General features: G+C 42.4%; 1 protein-coding gene and 1 long non-coding RNA gene across 14 annotated transcripts in view; both read left to right on the forward strand.

Moving 5' to 3' along the window:
- Positions 1 to 568: 568 nt before the first annotated feature.
- On the forward strand, positions 569 to 10015 carry LOC110530127 (uncharacterized). 9 transcript variants are annotated; one of them, XR_002474483.3, is made up of 5 exons: positions 569 to 631; positions 6093 to 6170; positions 8961 to 9088; positions 9175 to 9282; positions 9641 to 10015. It is a non-coding gene; the product is annotated as an uncharacterized LOC110530127 (long non-coding RNA). The 9 variants fall into 9 exon arrangements; XR_016482462.1 differs by having other exon boundaries at positions 9009 to 9088; XR_002474484.3 differs by lacking the exon at positions 569 to 631 and adding an exon at positions 2328 to 5989.
- Positions 10016 to 11371: 1356 nt separating this feature from the next.
- The window catches only part of LOC110530128 (microtubule-associated serine/threonine-protein kinase 3), a 51973-nt gene continuing 41586 nt past the window's right edge, over positions 11372 to 21758 (forward strand). For 2 of the 5 annotated variants that reach the window (XM_036985683.2, XM_090182005.1), the window contains exons 1-2: positions 11372 to 11918; positions 13032 to 13063. In XM_036985683.2, the coding sequence (XP_036841578.2) occupies positions 11880 to 11918; positions 13032 to 13063 (71 nt within the window). In that variant the 5' untranslated portion in view covers positions 11372 to 11879. Of the gene's footprint in view, positions 11919 to 13031; positions 13064 to 19099; positions 20244 to 21758 lie in introns of those variants that run through there. The other 3 variants (XM_036985682.2, XM_036985684.2, XM_090182006.1) reach the window with 2 other exon arrangements.

The raw sequence follows: 21758 nt of genomic DNA on the forward strand, positions 1-21758 counted from the left end.
GGAGCAAAATGTTGCAACTGTGTTGGGGAGCATGAAGCGCAATCATTGGAGTGCCCGTGTAGGGTGAAAGAGACTGAGGTTGCTAAAATCAGGGCAGTTGAGAGTCTCCTATGTGGGGGCTGTCAAAAGGGTAGAAAGAGTGAGTATATTTGAAGGTCCGGCGGTAGTGAAGACCGGTATGCCTACATTGGAGACTAGACCACAGCTGGAGAATCCACAGCAGGACCCAGAAATCCTTCATGTGAAGAAAGTGGACTTTGTGTCATTTATGGGAATGGCGACAAACAGAACTGGACAAGGTGAAAGGAAGACAATATCATTGTTTCTGCAGCTGAACTATTTCTGGGAATTAAAATATTTTACATCTGAAGAGCTGCATGGAGTACTGTCTAGTGCAGTCCCACCTTCTCAGACCCCAAAGCCTGAGCAGGGTTTATTTGTTATATATATATATATATATATATATATATGTGCGTTAAAGTTTCTCAGTTTTCACCCCTCCCAGTAGGTGGCGGCAATACACAATGTTTGGATGTAGTCCACCAATAAAACCTTGAAGAAGAGGAAGGGGACGTCTGTATTACTGGATCATGGACTTCCTTTTCATTCGGGTCATACCAGTGAGAGTGGGGTAAGAATTGTCAATGTGGTTTGAAGTGGACAATGGTACTCCCCAGGGAAGTGAGGTTAGCCGGATGTTGTTCACCCTGATGATAGATTACATATTTAAGGTGGGACAGGGACTGGGTCCAGCCGTGTATGCTGGTGATGGGGCCATATGGAAGAGAGGTGGGAAGGTGAAATATGTGATGAGGAAGATGCAAGAAGCTGTGGGAGCTGTGGAAGATTGGTCTCTAACATGGGGGTTTAGGATGTCTGTGGCCAAGTCCTGCTTTATGGTGTATTCTAGGAGGAAGGTGTTAGGCTGCAAATATACGGTCAGGATATAGGTAGGGTGTCTGAGTTTAAGTATTGGAAGGGACATGTTTAGTATATGGAAATTAAGTGCAGCAAGGCGCCGCACCTCATGGGGGCAGTGGCAGGATATGATTGGGGGTCGGATAGGCAAACACTGTTGTATATGTTTCAGGCTTTGATCAGATCATCTTCGGATTATGGGTGCTTTGTATATGAATCAGCAGCCATAACAGTACGATAGTTCCTGGATAGTGTCACGCCCTGACCATAGAGAGCCCTCAGGGTTCTCTACGGTGTTTTAGGTCAGGACGTGACTAGGGGGGGTTATCTAGTATTTTGTATTTCTATGTTTGTTGGTGAGTATGGTTCCCAATTAGAGGCAGCTGTTTATCGTTGTCTCTAATTGGGGATCATACTTAAGTTGTCATTTGTTACCACCTGCTTTGTGGGATATTGTTTTGTGTGTGTGTGCATGTTGCACCACGGCTTTCACGGTCATTGTTTATTTATTGTTTTTGAAGTTTCACTTTAATAAAATATATGGAACTCAACTTACGCTGCGCCTTGGTCCGTCCTTTTCGACGATCGTGACAGATAGGATACAGTCAAGGGTCCTGAGATTGTGTGTGGGTGCCTTCAGGCCGACACCTGTTGAGGCATTGCAGGTGGATAGTGGGAAACTGCCACTGAGGATAAGGCCAGACAAACTTGCATTAGCGTACTGGGTCGAGGTTGAAAGAGTTCAGAAGGACATCCTGCGGTCATGGCAACTGGGGAATGTTGGGAGCAAGGAGTGGGCAAGCAGAGGGCATACGGGTGGACAATTGGGTAGAATATGGACTGGGGGAGAGGGATAGGGCCTGCAATTGCATTGGGGAACATTCCTCAGTGACTCTTTCTGAACAAAGTATAGATGTGGATATGACTGAGGGTGGGAGAGAATGGGATGAGGACGTGAGATGTGGTATGGAGAGATATATTGATAATAGTTTTTATTTGTTTAAGGATTCAGATGGTTCAAAGGATCCAGTCAGTGGTAGGGTGGGGGCAGGGGTGTATATCCCAGATTTCAATGTTTGAGTATGTAAGCGGTTAACTGATTGTGTCAGTTTATGCAGCCGAGTTGATGGCCATAATTATAGGTTTGAGATGGGTGGAGGAGGTTAAACCACTCTGAGTGGTGACCTGCTCTGATTCGACTGCAGTGTTGAGTAGTGTGAAGACGAGCAGGTCGGATAGTGGAGACTTGTTTGTGTAAATGATGGTGCTGTTAATGGGATGGGAGTGGTGATAAGCTTTTGCTGGGTTCCCGCCAACGTGGGTGTGGAGGGTAATTAGAAGGCTGATGTGATGACTAAGAGGGCAGTGAGGAGAGAGGGGTTAGATATTCAGTTCCCGTTGGGCTGTAGGGAAGTCAAATCCTTCATTCGGGCAAAAGGGCTCGATCTTTGTCAAAGGAAGTGGGATGCTAGTAGTAAGGGGAGGCAATTTTATTGCATTCACCGGTCAGTTAAGGAAGAGGTGGGCAGTATGGGATGTAGGAGAGAGGAAGTTGTGTGGAGTGGACTGCGGTTTGGACACACCAGGTTTGAATGCCACATTGTGGATGATAAGGAGACATGAAACAGGTCTGTGTGATGAGTGTTTAGTGGAGGAAACTGTAGAGCATGTGTTGATATTTTGTGAACTGTATGACGTAGATAGAGAGAGATTGTGTGAAAGGGTTAGAAAGGCTGGACGGGGTTTGGGTGGTGTTGTGAGGGAAGTCAAATCAAATCAAAGTTTGTCACGTGCGCCGACTACAACAGTGAAATGCTTACTTAAAGGCTCTAACCAATAGTGCAAAAAAAATAAGAGTTGTGTAGGTAAATAAAGAAATAAAACAACAGTAAAAAGACGTTTTGAAAATAAGTAGCAAGGCTACAGTGGGGCAAAAAAGTATTTAGTCAGCCACCAATTGTGCAAGTTCTCCCACTAAAAAAGATGAGAGGCCTGTAATTTTCATCATAGGTACACTTCAACTATGACAGACAAAATGAGAAGAAAAAAATCCAGAAAATCACATTTGTAGGATTTTTTATGAATTTATTTGCAAATGATGGTGGAAAATAAGTATTTGGTCAATAACAAAAGTTTATCTCAATACTTTGTTATATACCCTTTGTTGGCAATGACAGAGGTCAAATGTTTTCTGTAAGTCTTCACAAGGTTTTCACACACTGTTGCTGTTATTTTGGCCCATTCCTCCATGCAGATCTCCTCTAGAGCAGTGCTGTTTTGGTGGCTGTTGTGGGCAACACAGACTTTCAAAGATTTTCTATGGGGTTGAGATCTGGAGACTGGCTAGGCCACTCCAAGACCTTGAAATGCTTCTTACGAAGCCACTCCTTCATTGCCCGGGCGTTGTGTTTGGGATCATTGTCATGCTGAAAGACCCAGCCACTTTCATCTTCAATGCCCTTGCTGATGGAGGGAGGTTTTCACTCAAAATCTCACGATACATGGCCCCATTCATTCTTTCCTTTACACTGATCAGTCGTCCTGGTCCCTTTGCAGAAAAACAGCCCCATGGCATTATGTTTCCACCCCCATGCTTTACAGTAGGTATGGTGTTCTTTGGATGCAATTCAGCATTCTTTGGCCTCCAAACACGACGAGTTGAGTTTTTACCAAAAAGTTATATTTTGGTTTCATCTGACCATATGACATTCTCCCAATCTTCTTCTGGATCATCCAAATGCTCTCTAGCAAACTTCAGACGGGCCTGGACATGTACTGGCTTAAGCAGGGGGACACGTCTGGCACTGCAGGATTTGAGTCCCTGGCGGCGTAGTGTGTTACTGATGGTAGGCTTTGTTACTTTGGTCCCAGCTTTCTGCAGGTCATTCACTAGGTCCCCCCGTGTGGTTCTGGGATTTTTGCTCACCGTTCTTGTGATCATTTTGACCCCACGGGGTGAGATCTTGCGTGGAGCTCCAGATCGAGGCAGATTATCAGTGGTCTTGTATGTCTTCCATTTCTTAATAATTGCTCCCACAGTTGATTTCTTCAAACCAAGCTGCTTACCTATTGCAGACAGCCTGGTGCAGGTCTACAATTTTGTTTCTGGTGTCCTTTGACAGCTCTTTGGTCTTGGCCATAGTAGAGTTTGGAGTGTGACTGTTTGAGGTTGTGGACAGGTGTCTTTTATACTGATAACAAGTTCAAACAGGTGCCATTAATACAGGTAACGAGTGGAGGACAGAGGAGCCTCTGAAAGAAGAAGTTACAGGTCTGTGAGAGACGGAAATCTTGCTTGTTTGTAGGTGACCAAATGCTTATTTTCCACCATTTGCAAATAAATAAATAAAAAATCCTACAAATGTGATTTTCTGGATTTTTTCCCCTCATTTTGTCTGTCATAGTTGAAGTGTACCTATGATGAAAATTACAAGCCTCATCTTTTTAAGTGGGAGAACATGCACAATTGGTAGCTGACTAAATACTTTTTTGCCCCACTGTATATACAGACACCGGTTAGTCAGGGATATTGAGGTAGTATGTACATGTGGGTCTGGTTAAAGTGACTATGCATATATGATGAACAGAGAGTAGCAGCAGCGTAAAAGAGGGGTTGGGGGGAGGTACACAATGCAAATAGTCCTGGTAACCATTTGGTTACCTGTTCAGGAGTCTTATGGCTTGGGGGTAAAAAAACTGTTGAGAAGCTCTTTTGTCCTGGACTTGGCACTCTGGTACTGCTTGCCATGCAGTAGTAGAGAGAACAGTCTGTGGCTGGGGTCTTTGACCATTTTTAGGGCCTTCCTCTGACACCGCCTGGTGTAGAGCTCCTGGATGGCAGGCAGCTTAGCCCCAGTGATGTACTAGGCCATACGCACTACCCTCTGTAGTGCCTTGCGGTCAGAGTCCGAGCAATTGCCGTACCAGGCAGTGATGCAACCAGTCAGGATGCTCTCGATGTTGCAGCTGTAGAATCTTTTGAGGATCTCAGGACCCATGCAAAATATTTTTAGTTTCCTGAGGAGGAATAGGCTTTGTCGTGCCCTCTTCAAGACTGTCTTGGTGTGTTTGAACCATTCTAGTTTGGTGTTGATGTGGACACCAAGGAACTTGAAGCTCTCAACCTGCTCCATTACAGCCCCATCGATGAGAATGGGGACGTACTTGGTGCTCCTTTTCCTGTAGTCCACAATAATCTCCTTAGTCTTGGTTATGTTGAGGGATAGGTTGTTATTCTGGCACCACATGGCCAGGTCTCTGACCACCTCCCTATAGGGTGTCTCGTCGTTGTCGGTGATCAGGCCTACCACTGTTGTGTCGTCGATGGTGTTGGATTCGTGCCTGACCATGCAGTCGTGGGTGAACATGGAGCACAGGAGGGGACTGAGCACGCAACCCTGGGGAGCTCCAGTGTTGAGGATCAGTGTGGCCGATGTGTTGCTACCTACCCTCACCACCTGGGGGCGGCCCGTCAGGAAGTCCAGGATCCAGTTGCAGAGGGAGGTGTTTAGACCCAGGTTCCTTAGCTTAGTGATGAGCTTTGAGGGTAGTATGGTGTTGAATGCTGAGCTGTAGTCAATGAATAGCATTCTCACATAGGTGTTCCTTTTGTCCAGTGGTGTGGTGTCTAGGACTCTATTTAACTTTCTTAGAGGAACAGGACTAATGAAGAGAATTTCATGTAGGTAGGCCGTGACTGGCCTCACACTACAGTATGGTAGATGGTGGTGTATGCATCTTAAATGTTGGATGCGATCCGCCAACCCATTCTCGAAAAATATTATTATTTTTGTCTACCAGACAGTGCAGCTCCCGCTGAGTCGAATTACTGAGGGTTTTTTGGGGAAGTGACTTCTGCTCAGGAAAAGATGGTGGAAACTGAGGTTTTGTTTGAAACTGCTAGTGAGTCGGTGAAGCTAATGGTACAGAAAATGGGAAACCTGAGAAATAAAGCTGTGGTGGAAAATAGGAAACCACTAGACTCGTTTTTAGTCGGAGTAAGGGTTTTCGATCAATGCTACTTGAGAAATCCGTTTAACGTCTTGAGAAAAGTCTGGAAAGTGTGGAGTCGGTGAGAGTCATGATTTTCCCACTTTCCTGCAATGTATTTTTTGTTTCTTATTCAATACCCCGTCCGGTGGCGTTAATACACCATTTACATTGGATGCCAACAGCTGTTAAACCCCATCGAAGAAGATTGGAAATACTTTTCGACTGACACATGGGCAAGGCGTTGTGGCTGACCAAAAACTGTGAGTAATAAATTAGCTAACAAACATTACTTATTATCCATTCAGGTTAAATAGACCCAGCTATATTAATTACATATTATTTCAGTCGTTGACAATTTTATATAATGTTAGCTCGCTAGATAGCAAACAACCCCATTCATACTAGCTTGAGCATTAGCTAGCTAGTTACTTAGCTAGCGAGTGCCTGTAGGACTGGTGCACGTTGTCTCACTCTCCTCCCTACTGCAGCAAAAAGGCACCACGGCACAGCAAGTTTTTATTGCACTGTCCATGCTGAAACTGCAACATCATTTCAGCCATTTAGTTTATTACTTGTTTCTGACTGAAAAGTTCTGTTACCAAAATCAATTTTTGGGGGGAGAAACATTTCCTATTCCTTCAACCCTTGCACTCTTTACGTGAAACATGTAAGCATTGCATGCATGTGACCAATAGGGCCTGACCAATAGCCTATAATAATCACATCAATAAATTGGTTATCACAAGCTCCGAACAGAATAACATGTGACACCAAAATGGATGCGGAGGACATGAAAAAGAAACTTGAAATTGGCAAATGTTTACTGGTTGCTCAGGAGGGAAAGGGGAAGTCGTGGAAACTACTGGAGATCAAGAAAAAAGGAGGGTATAGGAGCAAGTGTTGCGTGTGGATTATGTGTGACATAGAGTTGCTGTTTGAGTACAATATTATTACTTTTTCTGACCATTTGGAACAGTGTAAACAAAACGAAATAAGTACAGTATATGGAGTGTATTTGGAAAGTATTCAGACCCTTTGTCTTGTTTCACATTTTGTTACATTAGTCTTATTCTAAAATGGATTAAATAGTTTCCCACCCTCAAATCTACACACATTTCCCCATAATGACAAAGCAAAAACAGGTTTTTAGACATTTTTGTGTATGTGTGTGTGTGTGTGTGTGTGTGTGTGTGTGTGTGTGTGTGTGTGTTATATACTGTATATATATGACATTTACATGCGTTTTCAGACCCTTTACTCAGTACTTTGTTGAAGCGCTTTTGGCAGCAATAACAGCCTCAAGTCTTCTTGGGTAAGACGTTACAAGCTTGGCACACGTCTATTTGGGAAGTTTCTCCCATTCTTCTCCGCAGATCCTCTCAAGCTCTGTCAGGTTGGATGGGGAGTGTCGCTGCACAGAAATTGTCATGTTTCCCCAGAGATGTTTGATTGGGTTCAAGTGTGGGCTCTGACTGAGCCACTCAAGGACATTCAGAGACTTGTCCCGAAACCACTCCTGCATTGTGTTGGCTGTGTGCTTAGGGTTGTTGTCCTGTTGGAAGTTGAACCTTTGCCCCAGTCTGAGGTCCTGAGTGCTCTGGAGCAGGTTTTCATCAAGGATCTCTCAGTACTTTGCTTCATTCATCTTTCCCTCGACCCTAACTAGTCTCCCAGTCTCTGCCACTGAGAAACATCCCCACAGCATGATGCTGCCACCACCATGCTTCTCCGTAGTGATGGTGCCAGGGTTCCTCCAGACATGACGCTAGCCATTCTGGCCAACAAGTTCGATCTTGGTTCCATCAGACCAGAGAATTTAGTTTTTCATGGTCTGAGTCTTTTAAGTGCATTTTGGCAAACTCCAAGCTGGCTGTCATGTGCCTTTTATTGAAGAAAGGCTTACCATAAAGGCCTGATTAGTGGAGTGGTGCAGGGATGGTTGTCCTTCTGTAAGGTTCTCCCATCTCCACAGAGGAACTCTGGAGCTCTGTCAGAGTGACCATCTGGTTCTTGGTCACCTCCCTGACCAATGCCCTTCTCACCCGATTGCTCTGTGTGGCCTAGCGGACAGCTCTAGGAAGAGTCTTGGTGGTTCCAAACTTCTTCCATTTAAGAATGATGGAGACCACTGTGTTCTTTGGGACCTTCAATGCTGCAGAAATGTTTTGGTACCCTTCCTCAGATCTGTGCAGACACAATCCTGTCTCGGAGCTCTACAGACAATTCCTTCAACCTCATGGCTTTGTGTTTTCTCTGACATGCACTGTCAACTGTGGGACCTTATATAGACAGGTGTGTGCTTTTCCAAATCACGTCCAATCAATTGAATGTACTACAGGTGGACTCCATTGAAGTTGTAGAAACAGTTCAGGTATGATATATGGACATAGGATGCACCTGAGCTCAATTTCGAGTCTCATAGCAAAGGGTCTGAATACTTTTGTAAATAAGGTATTTATGTTTTTTGTCATTATGGGGTATTGTGTGTAGATTGGTGAGAAATGTTTTATTCAATACTTTTTAGAATATGGGTGTAACGTAACAAAATGTGGAAAAAGTTAAGGGGTCGGAAGACTTTCGAATGCACTGTATATGCTAGCTAGGCCTATTCACTGTCTCTGAGTTAATTTAACATAGTTAGTGGCATAGTGGCAAGCATATTACTCCTCCTTTTATGGTGGTTCAGTTACTGTATGTTTTTTTTCCTGAATTGTTTCTGAGTTAGTGAGGTAGTTAGTTGGCTTTGTCTAGAGGCAGACCATTACTTTAGGTAGCTATAGCTAGCTAGCTACATGTTGAAATGAAAGGAGTGTCACAATTGTTCAAGCCTAGTTTAGGCTATGTATTTTGACTCTCCACTTAAACTATGCTAATGTCTTTGTCCCCCACTGCCCAGACACTATAAGCTGCATGACCCTGAGAGTGCTTCTCCCACCACCAGCGCATCAAATGCATGTAGCTGATGTCACATATTGAAATTAAAATTGTTTCTCAAATGTTTATCCATTTTGACTGTCCCCTTAAACCTTGTTATGTCTCTTGTCCCCCAGATACTAATCAAACACTTTTTAGATACCTTTCCATTAATTCCGTTCCAGCCATTACTATTACCAAATAAGGTGCGACCAACCTCGTGACCCTGAAAGTATTTCTCGCACCACCAGTTTCCCGAGTGCAGGTAGCTACATATTGAAATCAAAGTAGTGTCTCCAATGTTTATCCATGTTGTCTGTCCTCTTTAAAGCTTATGTCTTTGTCCCCAAGATACGAAAGACGACCTGATCCTGAGACTGATTCTCCCACCACAAGTAACGAGTTGGAAAGAAGACTGCCCGCCCAAGCTTTGATGAGGCCTGAAAGTCATATTGTATCGTAAGTATACATGTGGAATACTGAATACGATTTAATATGCAACACTGTAAAACAGGATGTGGGAAGTAACGAATTACAAATATTATTGTTACTGTAATTGAGTAGCTCTTCAAAGCACTATTTTTCAATGTCAGTCATTTTACTTCTACTTGAGTAAACCACGCACAAAGTGGCTGGACTCAAATCAATGCAGATTGACACCCGTCACATGCCAATGGACTGTATATGAGTACTGCACATTCTGAGCAAAAGGAAAGGCCACAATTTGTGTATGTGTGAGTGTGTGGGCTTGTGCAAGAGTGTGATGAGTGCCTTGATTATTGTTCAACTTTTTATAATCATATGTTATCATCCCCAGGTTGCAACCAATATGGCTGAATATCTTCGCCAGGCGACCAAAAGGACAAGAGGAACCGAACCCTTTGCTCTGACTCTCGTGGGACAATCACCCCTACTCCATGGCATTCACTATCATGACTGAGCAGGCTCTGGAGCAGAGGACATTATGTTTAGCTGTTTTACAAGAATTCCTATGGAAAATGGATACCTGGTAGGGGTTTGGGGGAGTAAAGGGTAAAGTGTTTACTTTTCTTCACCCCCTTTCCTCAGCTTTAATTGCTGGGGCTCCTGTGATTTTTATTTTTTTATTTGTGTGTTCCGCATTTGTTTATCTTTTGCATGACTTCACTTTGGAGCTGAAATGAATCATTCAAAATACACATTTTGTATTTTATCTACAATTTGTCATGATTGGCCATATGTCATTTTAAGAATTTCATAGACGGTGTCGAAATGTTGTAACATTGATTGTTATGGTTATACATATTTTGTACATTTTAGAGAATTAACAGATAATAGAGAAGTAGAATAGAGAAGTAGAAAAATAACCCAGCAATAAAGTAAGAAATAACCCACTGCTGGGTCAAAAATACACTAATAAAAATAACCCAGCAAAAGAGTAAAAAGCAACCGACTGCTGGGTCAAAGTAATCGCATTTTGTGGTAAATCAAGAAACCCAACGTGTTGGGTCATTCACGTAACCCAACAGTGCTGGATTAAAATAGTTTTTGTGTGTAAGGAAAAGGGATGACTATGACATTGAACCTCTGTAGATAAGATATACTGTAGGTGTATGTTATTCCCAACCTTAAAAGTTTGGGGGATATTAATGTTTACATAAGGAAGATGACCTTGGATTAAAACCTCTACAGGATTGGTGGGTCCCCCACGGGACGGTTGAGCTAACGTAGGCTCATGCGATTAGCATGAGGTTGTAAGTAACAAGAACATTTCCCAGGACATAGAAATATCTTACATTGGCAGAAAACTTCAATTCTTGTTATTCTAACTGCACTGTCCAATTTACAGTAGCTATTACAGTGAAAGAATACCATGCAATTGTTTGAGGAGAGTGGACAGTTATGAACTTAAAGTTATTATTTAACCAATTAGCCACATTTGAGCAGTCTTGATACAAACGTTTGAGCAGAAATGCAATGATTCATTGGATCCATCTAAAACGTTGCACATACACTGCTGCCATCTAGTGGCCAAAATCTAAATTGTGCCTGGGCTGTAATAATACATTATGGCCTTTCTCTTGCATTTCAAAGATGGTCAAAAAAAACGCATGTTTTTTTCTTTGTATCATCTTCTACCAGATCTAATGTGTTATATTCTCCTACATTCATTTCACATATCCACATCCTTGTTTCAGGTCCTGAGCTACAGGCAGTTAAATTTGGGTATGTCATTTTTGGGCGAAAATTGAAAAAAAGGGACGGACGGATCCTTAAGGTTCTTTAAGCACAGCATTAAAGACAAAACCCACAATTTGCAAAAACAGAACAATGTATGATTCATGCTACCAGCTTACATCAATGGACATGACACCACATGACAAGACACAGCCATTGTTGTACGAAAACATTGTGGTGCCACTTGGAGACTGACATCATCGATCAAGTCATTTCACCATTTGACTGTCAAGAGTTGCACCATTGTTTATGGTCATCTGAAGTTATTTTATTTCATGCATGGGCCAATGATGATGTAGAGTTACACAACATGTATCACAACAGTGCACTCATATGAAGAGTATAACGAACCTCCTTCAAGTCGATATTGTATTGATTAGTACATTAATAAGGGGTACATGAAAGACATCTGAATGGGATTTTAAGCAAAACGTTGCTTCTCGTCACACAAACACAGAACATGGGTAGATATATACAGATAAATAGAATGTAAATATATTGTAGAACTGCAAATAGGATATTAGTGCATATCCTACCTGAAAAAAACGAGTGAGACAGGGGTTGGAAAAAGGTTGCGTAGGATCAATGAGATATAAGGTCCCCGCACTGCCACCTTAAGCGATTTGTCAGAAGTACCTCCCTGCACATTCACTCCCAATTCTCACGGCTGGGCAGGTCACCGGGCGGCTGGCAATTAAACGAAATTCTCCGTTTTGGGATGAAGCTATTCGCGTCCGTGACATCCACTCGCAGTGAAGCGTATAATACAGGAGGACGCAGTATGGGTTGAATGAAATTGGAAAAAGGGAGTCAGCGGTGTAGTCATAATTTATACTACAATGGACGAGCCAAACATTCTCAGACGTCGTGGGCTGCAGGTAAGAAACTCAACAATAAAACAACATCAGCATAGCTATTGAAGATTGAAATGATAATGCTTTGCAGTTGTGTTCTGGCATTAGAACATTTTAATGATAGGCCAACACAAACAATTGTTGACCCACGTTAGGGCAAAGATGCATTTCTCTCTTTCTCTAGGGTTATTTTGTGATTGTCAATTGCTGTTTTACTAAACAAAATAATCTGTTTACATTGGGCGCAGTTTTATGGCCAGTTCTTGTGATCACAAATTCTGGAAATCTCAAAGCAATTTCGCTTCCCATGTATTGTGCCACCTTGTTTTGCAATGGTCATGGATAGGTTACCGTATCGATCCATTCTACACACATGAATGCTGCGTGCGTTGGCACTCAAGGGCAAGCTTGTGGATGCGAAGGTGTAGTTAATAAATCGTTTGTTTCTACAGACAGTTTTCTACAGATTGTCTTATTATTGTCAACACTAGGTTTCTGTGGTGATATGGGCGTTGAGGTCAATTACATTTAGGGGTGGATGATTGGTAAACATCCCTTTTTTATGTTAACCTAGCTGTCTTATATCCAGTATAGATGACTCAATTCTTGTCCTTGTTTTCAATTCCAACCAATTACTCAGATGGCGGCTTTGCTGTTAAAATCCCTTTAGCATTGTTAGCTCTAAACCTATTCTAAAAGATGTTGGTGTGAATGTGCTTGCCCCCCATACCCAAAATAAGTTATATTTATTGATTGATACCTTCATCTTACATGAGCCTGCAATGAGAATGTGATTATGGTTGTGAAACGACCCGCTTTTATCTTTGAAAATACAGCGCACTGAGGCACATCATTTTCGGGATGCGTATGCTCTGTCTGTAGACTGTGCATGATAATGTACAAGGGCTTAAGAATCTGAGCAAACAGAACCTACAAAATGACTATGAATGAGAGAACCAATTGAAGACCTACAGAACTAGGCCAGAGCTATACTATCTTTACATATAGCACGGGAAATGAACAACAGGGGACATAGCTGTCATAGACTAAGTTCATAATCAAACAGCCTTTACCTTTTTGCAAGACTATCTTTACTGTCATTGTCACCATTTTAATGAGCCACTCTCTCAATTCCAGAAAGAGCTGAGCCTTCCACGAAGGGGGAACATGTAAGTATCACTAAAGATCAGCACTGGTTATCTCTGCTCTCCTTACACCGTTTGATACAAAACCAAAGGGTGTCACGAGGTGTTGTTTGTCGTAGCTGACATTTACTTGGAACTTCCAGGAGGCAACACCTCTTAAAAAGCTGCTTGTGAATTGTCTTGTAGGCAAATGTGGTTTCACACCCCAAACCAGTTTTGCGAGTGGTAGTGCCTTGAGGTGGCAGATAGGCCTTACGTTAATAATATATTTGGACATGTTAACAAACAGTGGTAGATTGAATGAGAATATAAACCTGAGTGTACAAACATTAGGAACACCTGCTCTTTCCGCGACAGACTGGCCAGGTGAAAGCTATGATCCTTAATTGATGTCACTTGTTAAATCCACTTCAATCAGTGTTGATGAAGGGGAGGAGACAGGTTAAATAAGGATTTTTAAGCCTTGAGACAATTGTGTGTGTGCGTGCCATTCAGAGGGTGAATGGGCAAGACAAAAGATTTAAGTGCTGGGGCCTCTTGAGTGGCGCAGCGGTCTAAGGCACTGCATCGCATTTCTCGAGGCATCACTAAAGATGAGTTCGAGGCGTGTTACAAGGTGTCGCACAATTGGCCCAGCATCTTCCGAGTTAGGGGAGGGTTTGGCCGGCCGGGATGTCCTTGTCCCATCGTGCTCTAGTGACTTCTGTGGCGGGCCAGGCGCATGCACGTTAACACGGTCGCCAGTTGTACGGCGTTTCCTCTGACACATTGGTGTGGCTGACTTAAGGGAGCAGTGTGTCAAGAAGCAGTGCGGCTTGGCAAGGTTGTGTTTCGGAAGATGCATGGCTCTCGGCCTTCGCTGCTCCTGAGTCCGTACAGGAGTTGCAGAGATGGGACAAGACTGTAACTACTAATTTGGATATTGAGATCATTATATTTAAGTGCCTTTGAATGGGGTATGGTAGTAGGTTCCAGGTGCATCGGTTTGAGTGTCAACTGTAACGCTACTGGGTTTTTCCACGCTCAACAGTTTCCTCTGTGTATCAAGAATGGTCCACCACCCAAAGGACATCCAGGCTCCTTGACACAACATGGGCAGCATCCCTGTGGAATACTTTCTACATCTTGTCGATTCCATGCCCTGTCAAATTGAGACTGTTCTGGGGGCAAAAGGGAGTGCAACTCAATATTAGGTATGTGTTCCTAATGTTTTGTACACTCTGTGTATAGATACATCTAATCAAACGTACCCCCACACATTTTATGAAAGGACTGTACGTATGTTTATAGTATGCGTGCATGCACATCCAATGCTTTGAGGTCTTGTCAATTAGTATGGAAATAAAATCTGTATGTGTGATTCAAAATAAATAACTTCACATATCCTGCAATGAATTCTACATATTTCCTAATGACATGTCAGTCAGAATTAGTGTATTTCCCTAGTGACCCTATCATAGCCTATTGCAGAGCTCCAAGATGAAGCTCTGGCATATTCCATTGGTGTGCAATAAGACAGATATTGTTCTGTTGTGGGCTTCTTATTGACATAGTTGGACAGTAATGGGTGTCATCAGGGCCGGCTCTAGCCTTTTGAGGGCCCTGAATGAGATTTTGCCATGGGGTGGAGTTTTTTTTTAAACTTGGGTACGTGTCCTTGGGCCCTTGGGTATGTGTCTGGTCTGTATTCAAATCAAATGTTATTTGTCACATACACATGGTTAGCAGATGTTAATGCGAGTGTAGCGAAATGCTTGTGCCTCTAGTTCCGACAATGCAGTAATAACCAACAAGTAATCTAACTAACAATTCCAAAACTACTGTCTTATACACAGTGTAAGGGGATAAAGAATATGTACATAAGGATATATGAATGAGTGATGGTACAGAGCAGCATAGGCAAGATACAGTAGATGGTATCGAGTACAGTATATACATATGAGATGAGTATGTAAACAAAGTGGCATAGTTAAAGTGGCTAGTGATACATGTATTACATAAGAATGCAGTCGATGATATAGAGTGCAGTATATACGTATGCATATGAGATGAATAATGTAGGGTAAGTAACATTATAAGGTTGCATTGTTTAAAGTGGCTAGTGATATATTTACATCGTTTCCCATCAATTCCATTATTAAAGTGGCTGGAGTTGAGTCAGTGTCAGTGTGTTGGCAGCAGCCACTCAATGTTAGTGGTGGCTGTTTAACAGTCTGATGGCCTTGAGATAGAAGCTGTTTTTCTGTAGTCGATGAACAGCATTCTCACATAGGTATTCCTCTTGTCCAGATGGGTTAGGGCAGTGTGCAGTGTGGCTGAGATTGCATTGTCTGTGGACCTATTTGGGCGGAGTGGGTCTAGGGTGTCGGGTAGGGTGGAGGTGATATGGTCCTTGACTAGTCTCTCAAAGCACTTCATGATGACTGAAGTGAGTGCTACGGTGCAGCTACGGGGTAGTCGTTTAGCTCAGTTACCTTAGCTTTCTTGGGAACAGGAACAATGGTGGCCCTCTTGAAGCATGTGGGAACAGCAGACTGGTATAGGGATTGATTGAATATGTCCGTAAACACACCGGCCAGCTGGTCTGCGCATGCTCTGAGGGCGCGGCTGGGGATGCCGTCTGGGCCTGCAGCCTTGCGAGGGTTAACACGTTTAAATGTCTTACTCACCTCAGCTGCAGTGAAGGAGAGTCCGCATGTTTTCGTTGCAGGCCGTGGCACTGTATTGTCCTCAAAGCGGGCAAAAAAGTTATTTAGTCTGCCTGGGAGCAAGACATCCTGGTCCGTGACTGGGCTGGATTTCTTCTTGTAGTCCGTGATTGACTGTAGACCCTGCCACATGCCTCTTGTGTCTGAGCCGTTGAATTGAGATTCTACTTTGTCTCTGTACTGACGCTTAGCTTGTTTGATAGCCTTGCGGAGGGAATAGCTGCACTGTTTGTATTCGGTCATGTTACCGAATACCTGCCTTCAGCCATGATAGCTGGCTAGACTAATTTACCAATCTAAAATTGGTAAATGGCGAATTGAGTGACTGTCAGTGACTGACTGACATGAGAAGACTGAAATCTGAACACTGACTGTAGGCTTATGTAGCGTAATATATTAACTACTGCAGAATGATGCATTTCTTGCAGTAAAAGGATACAACAAATGTTAATTTTGTCTTGAAAAGGTCGTGGAGAAATGTGTACATATAAAAATATATTTTCTTGAGAAAATGGGAATGGGCATGTAATGTGTTATCTTTGTCACTTATGCAAGCAGACAGTACTTCAACCACATAAAATAGGCACCCAAGACGAACAGACGTATTATCAGAAATGTGTTCAATCGTTTTCTCAGCTTTTCATTTCCTTAAAAAAAAACAGTCAAACTGTTGACAGGACCAATCATTCCACTGTTTTGGAGTTATTGCATCTTCTCACGGGCCCTAAATGAAACGGACTTACCTACACTGAACAAAAATATAAACGCAACAATAAAATAAAAATAAAATAAAAAGATTTTACTAAATTACAGTTTAATAAGGAAATCTGCCAAATAAATTCATTAGGCCCTAATCCATGGATTTCACATGACTGGGAATACAGATAGTTAAAAAAAAAGAGGGGCATGGATCAAAAAAACAATCAGTATCTGGTGTGACCACTTCCCTCATGCAGTGCGAGTTGATCAGGCTGTTGATTGTGGCCTGTGAAAAGTTGTCCCACTCCTCTTCAATGGCTGTGCGAAGTTGCTGGATATTATTATTATTATTATTATTATTATTATTATATATTTTTTTAAATCAAATGTATTTATATAGCCCTTCTTACGTCAGCTGATATCTCAAAGTGCTGTACAGAAACCCAGCCAAAAACCCTGAACAGCAAGCAATACAGGTGTAGAAGCACAGTGGCTAGGAAAAACTCCCTAGAAAGGCCAAAACCTAGAGAGGAACCAGGCTATGAGGGGTGGCCAGTCCTCTTCTGGCTGTGCCGGGTGGAGATTATAACAGAACATGGCCAAGATGTTCAAATGTTCATAGATGACCAGCAGGGTAAAATAATAATAATCACAGTGGTTGTAGAGGGTGCAACAGGTCAGCACCTCAGGAGTAAATGTCAGTTGGCTTTTCATAGCCGATCATTAAGAGTATCTCTACCACTCCTGCTGTCTCTAGAGAGTTGAAAACAACAGGTCTGGGACAGGTAGCAGGTCCGGTGAACGGGTCAGGGTTCCATAGCCTCGGGCAGAACAGTTGGAACTGGTGCAGCAGCACGGCCAGGTGGCCTGGGGACAGCAAGGAGTCATCATGCCAGGTTCACCTTCACACTCCTGGGCCAGACTACACTCAATCATATGACCCACTGAAGAGATGAGTCTTCAGTAAAGACTTAAAGGTTGAGACCGAGTCTGCATCTCTCACATGGGTAGGCAGACCATTCCATAAAAAGGGAGCTCTATAGGAGAAAGCCCTGCCTCCATCTGTTTGCTTAGAAATTCTAGGGACAATTAGGAGGCCTGCGTTTTGTGACCGTAACGTATGTGTAGATATGTATAGCAGGACCAAATCGGAAAGATGGGTAGGAGCAAGCCCATGTAATGCTTTGTTAGCATATTGGCAGGAACTGGAACACGCTGTTGTACATGTCGATCCAGAGCATCCCAAACTTGCTCAATGGGTGACATGTCTGGTGAGTATGCAGGCCATGGCAGCACTGGGACATGTTCAACTTCCAGGAATTGTGTACAAGTCCTTGCGACATGGGGCCGTTCATTAACGTGCTGAAACATGAGGTAATAGCAGTGGATGAATTACACAACAATGGGCTTCAGGATCTCGTCACGGGACGTCTGTGCATTGAAAATGCTATCAATTAAATGCTATTGTGTTTGTCTGTAGCTTATGCCTGCCCATACCATTACCACAACGCTCTGTTCACAGCGTTGACATCGGCAAACTGCTCTCCCACATGACACCATACATGCTGTCTGCCATCTACCTGGAACAGTACCGGGATTAATTCATGAAGAGCCCACTTCTCCAGCATGCCAGTGGCCATTGAAGGTGAGCATTTGCCCACTGAAGTCTGTCACGACGCCGAACTGCAGCCAGTGCAAGACCATGGTGAGGATGACAAGCAACGCAGATGAGCTTCCCCGAGACAGTTTCAGACAGTTTGTGCAGAAATGTTTAGGTTGTGCAAGCCCACAGTTTCATCAACTGTCCGGGTGGCTGGTCTTAGACGATCCCGGAGGTGAAGAAGCCAGATGTGGAGGCCCTGGGCTGGTGTGGTTACATGTGGTTTGAGGTTGTGAGGCCGATTGAATCCTTCTGCCATATTCTCTAAAACGACGTGGTAGAACATTAAATTCTCTGGTAACAACTGTGGTGGACATTCCTGCAGTCAGTATGCCAATTGTACACTCCCTCAAACTTGAGACATCTGTGGCATTGTTGTATGACAAAAATACACATTTTACAGTGGCCTTTTATTGTCCACAGCACAAGGTTCACGTGTGTAATGCTCATGCTTTTTAATTAGTTTATTGATATGCCACACCTGTCCGGTGGATGATTATCTTGGCAAAGGAGAAATGATCACATTAACAGGGATGTAAACCAATTTGTTACTCATATTTTGTGCACAATCTTTTCTTGGGAATCAAACATTTCAGTTCATGAAACATGGGACAACACTTCGTTGGGTTTACTGATCAAATCACATTTTCAAATCAAATTGTATTTGTCACATTTGCCGAAAACAACAGTGAAATAGTTACTTACAAGCCCTTAACCAACAATGCAGTTTTAAGAAAAATAAGTGTTAAGTAAAAAATAAATAAGAATAAAAATAAGAAATAATTAAAGAGCAGAGGTAAAATAACAGTAGCGAGGCCATATGCAGGGGGGTACCGGTACAATGTGCGGGGACACAGGTTAGTCGAGGTAATTGAGGTACTATGTACATGTAAGTAGAGTTATTAAAGTGACTATGCATAGATAATAAACGGAGTAGCAGCAGCGCAAAAAAGAGGGGAGGGACAATGCAAGTAGTCTGGGTAGCCATTTGATTAGCTGTTCAGGAGTCTTATTGCTTGAGGATAGAAGCTGTTAAGAAGCCTTTCTGGACCGATATAAGACATTATTCTGGTGAACACTACTTTATTTAGTCTTCTGGGACAACAATTTATAACAGAAGAGAAGCTGCGTGTATTTAACTATAGCCTAGTTGACAAACAAATGGACTACCTAATGTTGGAAATTATAAGTGGAAACTTAGGCTACTTTCACCCCTTATTTATCTAAGCTAGTAGGCTGTACGGTGTCTCAGAAAATACATTATTATGGCGGATCAAACTGCGGCATGTATAGCCTACTTTTTTTAGTGATTTGTTCGACAATCCGATGACAACTCATCACACCACACCCATGATATGCGAAACTGAGCCTGCGCAGACCGTGAAAAACAACAGTAAACGGGATAAGGTGTCGACATGTCACAGTATCCCGTCTAAAATCAGCTTATACCGGGCATCTTATCCGAGTTTCTCAAACGGGATTCAAGATTGTTTCGGGTTATTGTAAACGGGATAAGATGTTTTATACGCGTCAACTCAAACATAATACTTTAGTATTCCGAGTAATAACTGGATATTGGTATAGATGTAAACGTGGTCCATGACATTCAAATCGATGTAAAACCCATGATCAAACTTTCATGTGAGCGCAACAATCCCCAAATGACAACTTCCTCCCATCGGCGGCAATCCCTCCTCCAACCGATGGGCTGACACAATTATCTGTACAATTATTAGCTGTTTCTGGGAAGTTTTTTAAAAATCAGTTTACGCGTTTTGGTGATTTGGAAGTATTGATGATGTGCACGAAAGTCTTGTAATGTAATGCGCGAAAATTCACAGGGAAGAAATAAAGCGATGACGGCATCATTTACGGTTGCTTTCTTGCCTGAACTGCCACGGGTATGCAGTCAGATAGTGCTAACCATTGTCGGAGTTTTTGGTTACGGACTCCGAGTGCTTTCCGAGGAAATAACAAATATGTTTCTCAAGAGATAGTGGACATTTACGACATTTGATTCAAAGTATCACTTTGTATCGCTTTAATTCATCATGTCTGATCAGAATCACTACTGGACAGTCTTGCCCAGCTACAAAACAAGTTTTGTGACTGGGGCCATGATGAAAAGATCGAGAAGGTAATCTGATTTTTTTTTAAAATTATCATCTGATTTGTTAAACTATTTAAATCAGTGGTAGTGTAGGACTTAAAATGGGACCCGCGCAGTTTAGCTTATTGCTTTGACTAAGACAATTGAAATGCAGACCAAAATGATGTCGCTTATTTAAAAAAAAAAAAAAAAAATGGTGAAGATTTTCTCTAACTTTCCCCATTCACGACAATATAACACATTGGTCTTTGATTTCATGTTGTTCACTATGGTTTCGCGTTATGGTCTCAACTACCGTATTTGTCGGTTTACATCCGCCCTAGTGTTGTTTTTCCGATAGAGAAACGTGGCCATTGTAGACTATGCGGTTAATGTTGCCTATGTATTGTCTTATAGAAGCAGCAGCTGTGTTGTTCATGCAGAAGGCTCACAACTTGTTCATTACAGTATAGGCCCCACAAACTCAAATCTTGACATCGAAGCCAGCTCCACTGCTTTTTTCAAATTGTTCCCCTCTACAGATTTTAGACCTGGGACACAAGGTGGGTGCAATTATCAGGTAGAACAGAAAACCAGCAGGCAGCTGAGGGTAGGAGTTGAGTGCAACTGGTATAGGTTATACTATAGTCGAGCTAAAAATGCAACCTGGACTCAGGGGTAGATGTAACATAGTAAATGGAAATACGGGATACTCAAATTAGTATATGTAGTGCTGAGCGGTCAACCAACATTTAATTTTTTTGGTTAATTGACCAACTTTAGATCAATTATTTGAATGCCATTTCTGTAGAGAGAAATCAGATCAAGCCTGAGTTGTGTGATGTAGTAGGGAGTTGTAGTTTCCAACAGGCAAATATTCTATGTAGTTTAGCACAGAACATGGTAATTAACTACAATGACCATAATCCATTTTTTTTTTTTTTTTAACCTTTATTTAACCAGGCAAGTCAGTTAAGAACAAATTCTTATTTTCAATGACGGCCTAGGAACAGTGGGTTAACTGCCTGTTCAGGGGCAGAACGACAGATTTGTACCAGATTTGTACCTTGTCAGCTCGGGGGTTTGAACTCACAACCTTGCGGTTACTAGTCCAACGCTCTAACCACTAGGCTACCCTGCCGCCCCGTGCCCCCTTAAACTTGCCGTTCTGTGCGGCGCAGACACAGAATTAGAGAACGCAAGATCTAGAGGGATAGAAAACAGTTGCTTTGTGAGCCTGAAAATACATGATCTAAGTGATTTGATAGTTGGTATTCAGTCGTCATAAAAGTATGCCTTATTGCCTTATACTGAACTACTAAAATGATTTTGTCAGACTGCGTAGGCAACAGCTCTATAGAGATGATGACCTGGAATGAAATCATATAATCACCAAATTAAATGAAGATTTTATTAAAGTAATGTGAATAAATGATGGATAATAAGCAGTAATGGGCAGTCATGTTTTATTCAGTGTTACAGCATTCATCCTACAATGCATAGTGCATTTAATGTTTCAAAATAAATTGCGAAAGGGAAAACGGATAATTTAAAAAAAATGTA

Source organism: Oncorhynchus mykiss, chromosome 8 (assembly GCF_057628025.1).
Source record: "Oncorhynchus mykiss isolate SJ-2025 chromosome 8, ASM5762802v1, whole genome shotgun sequence".
NCBI classification, from domain to species: domain Eukaryota; kingdom Metazoa; phylum Chordata; class Actinopteri; order Salmoniformes; family Salmonidae; genus Oncorhynchus; species Oncorhynchus mykiss.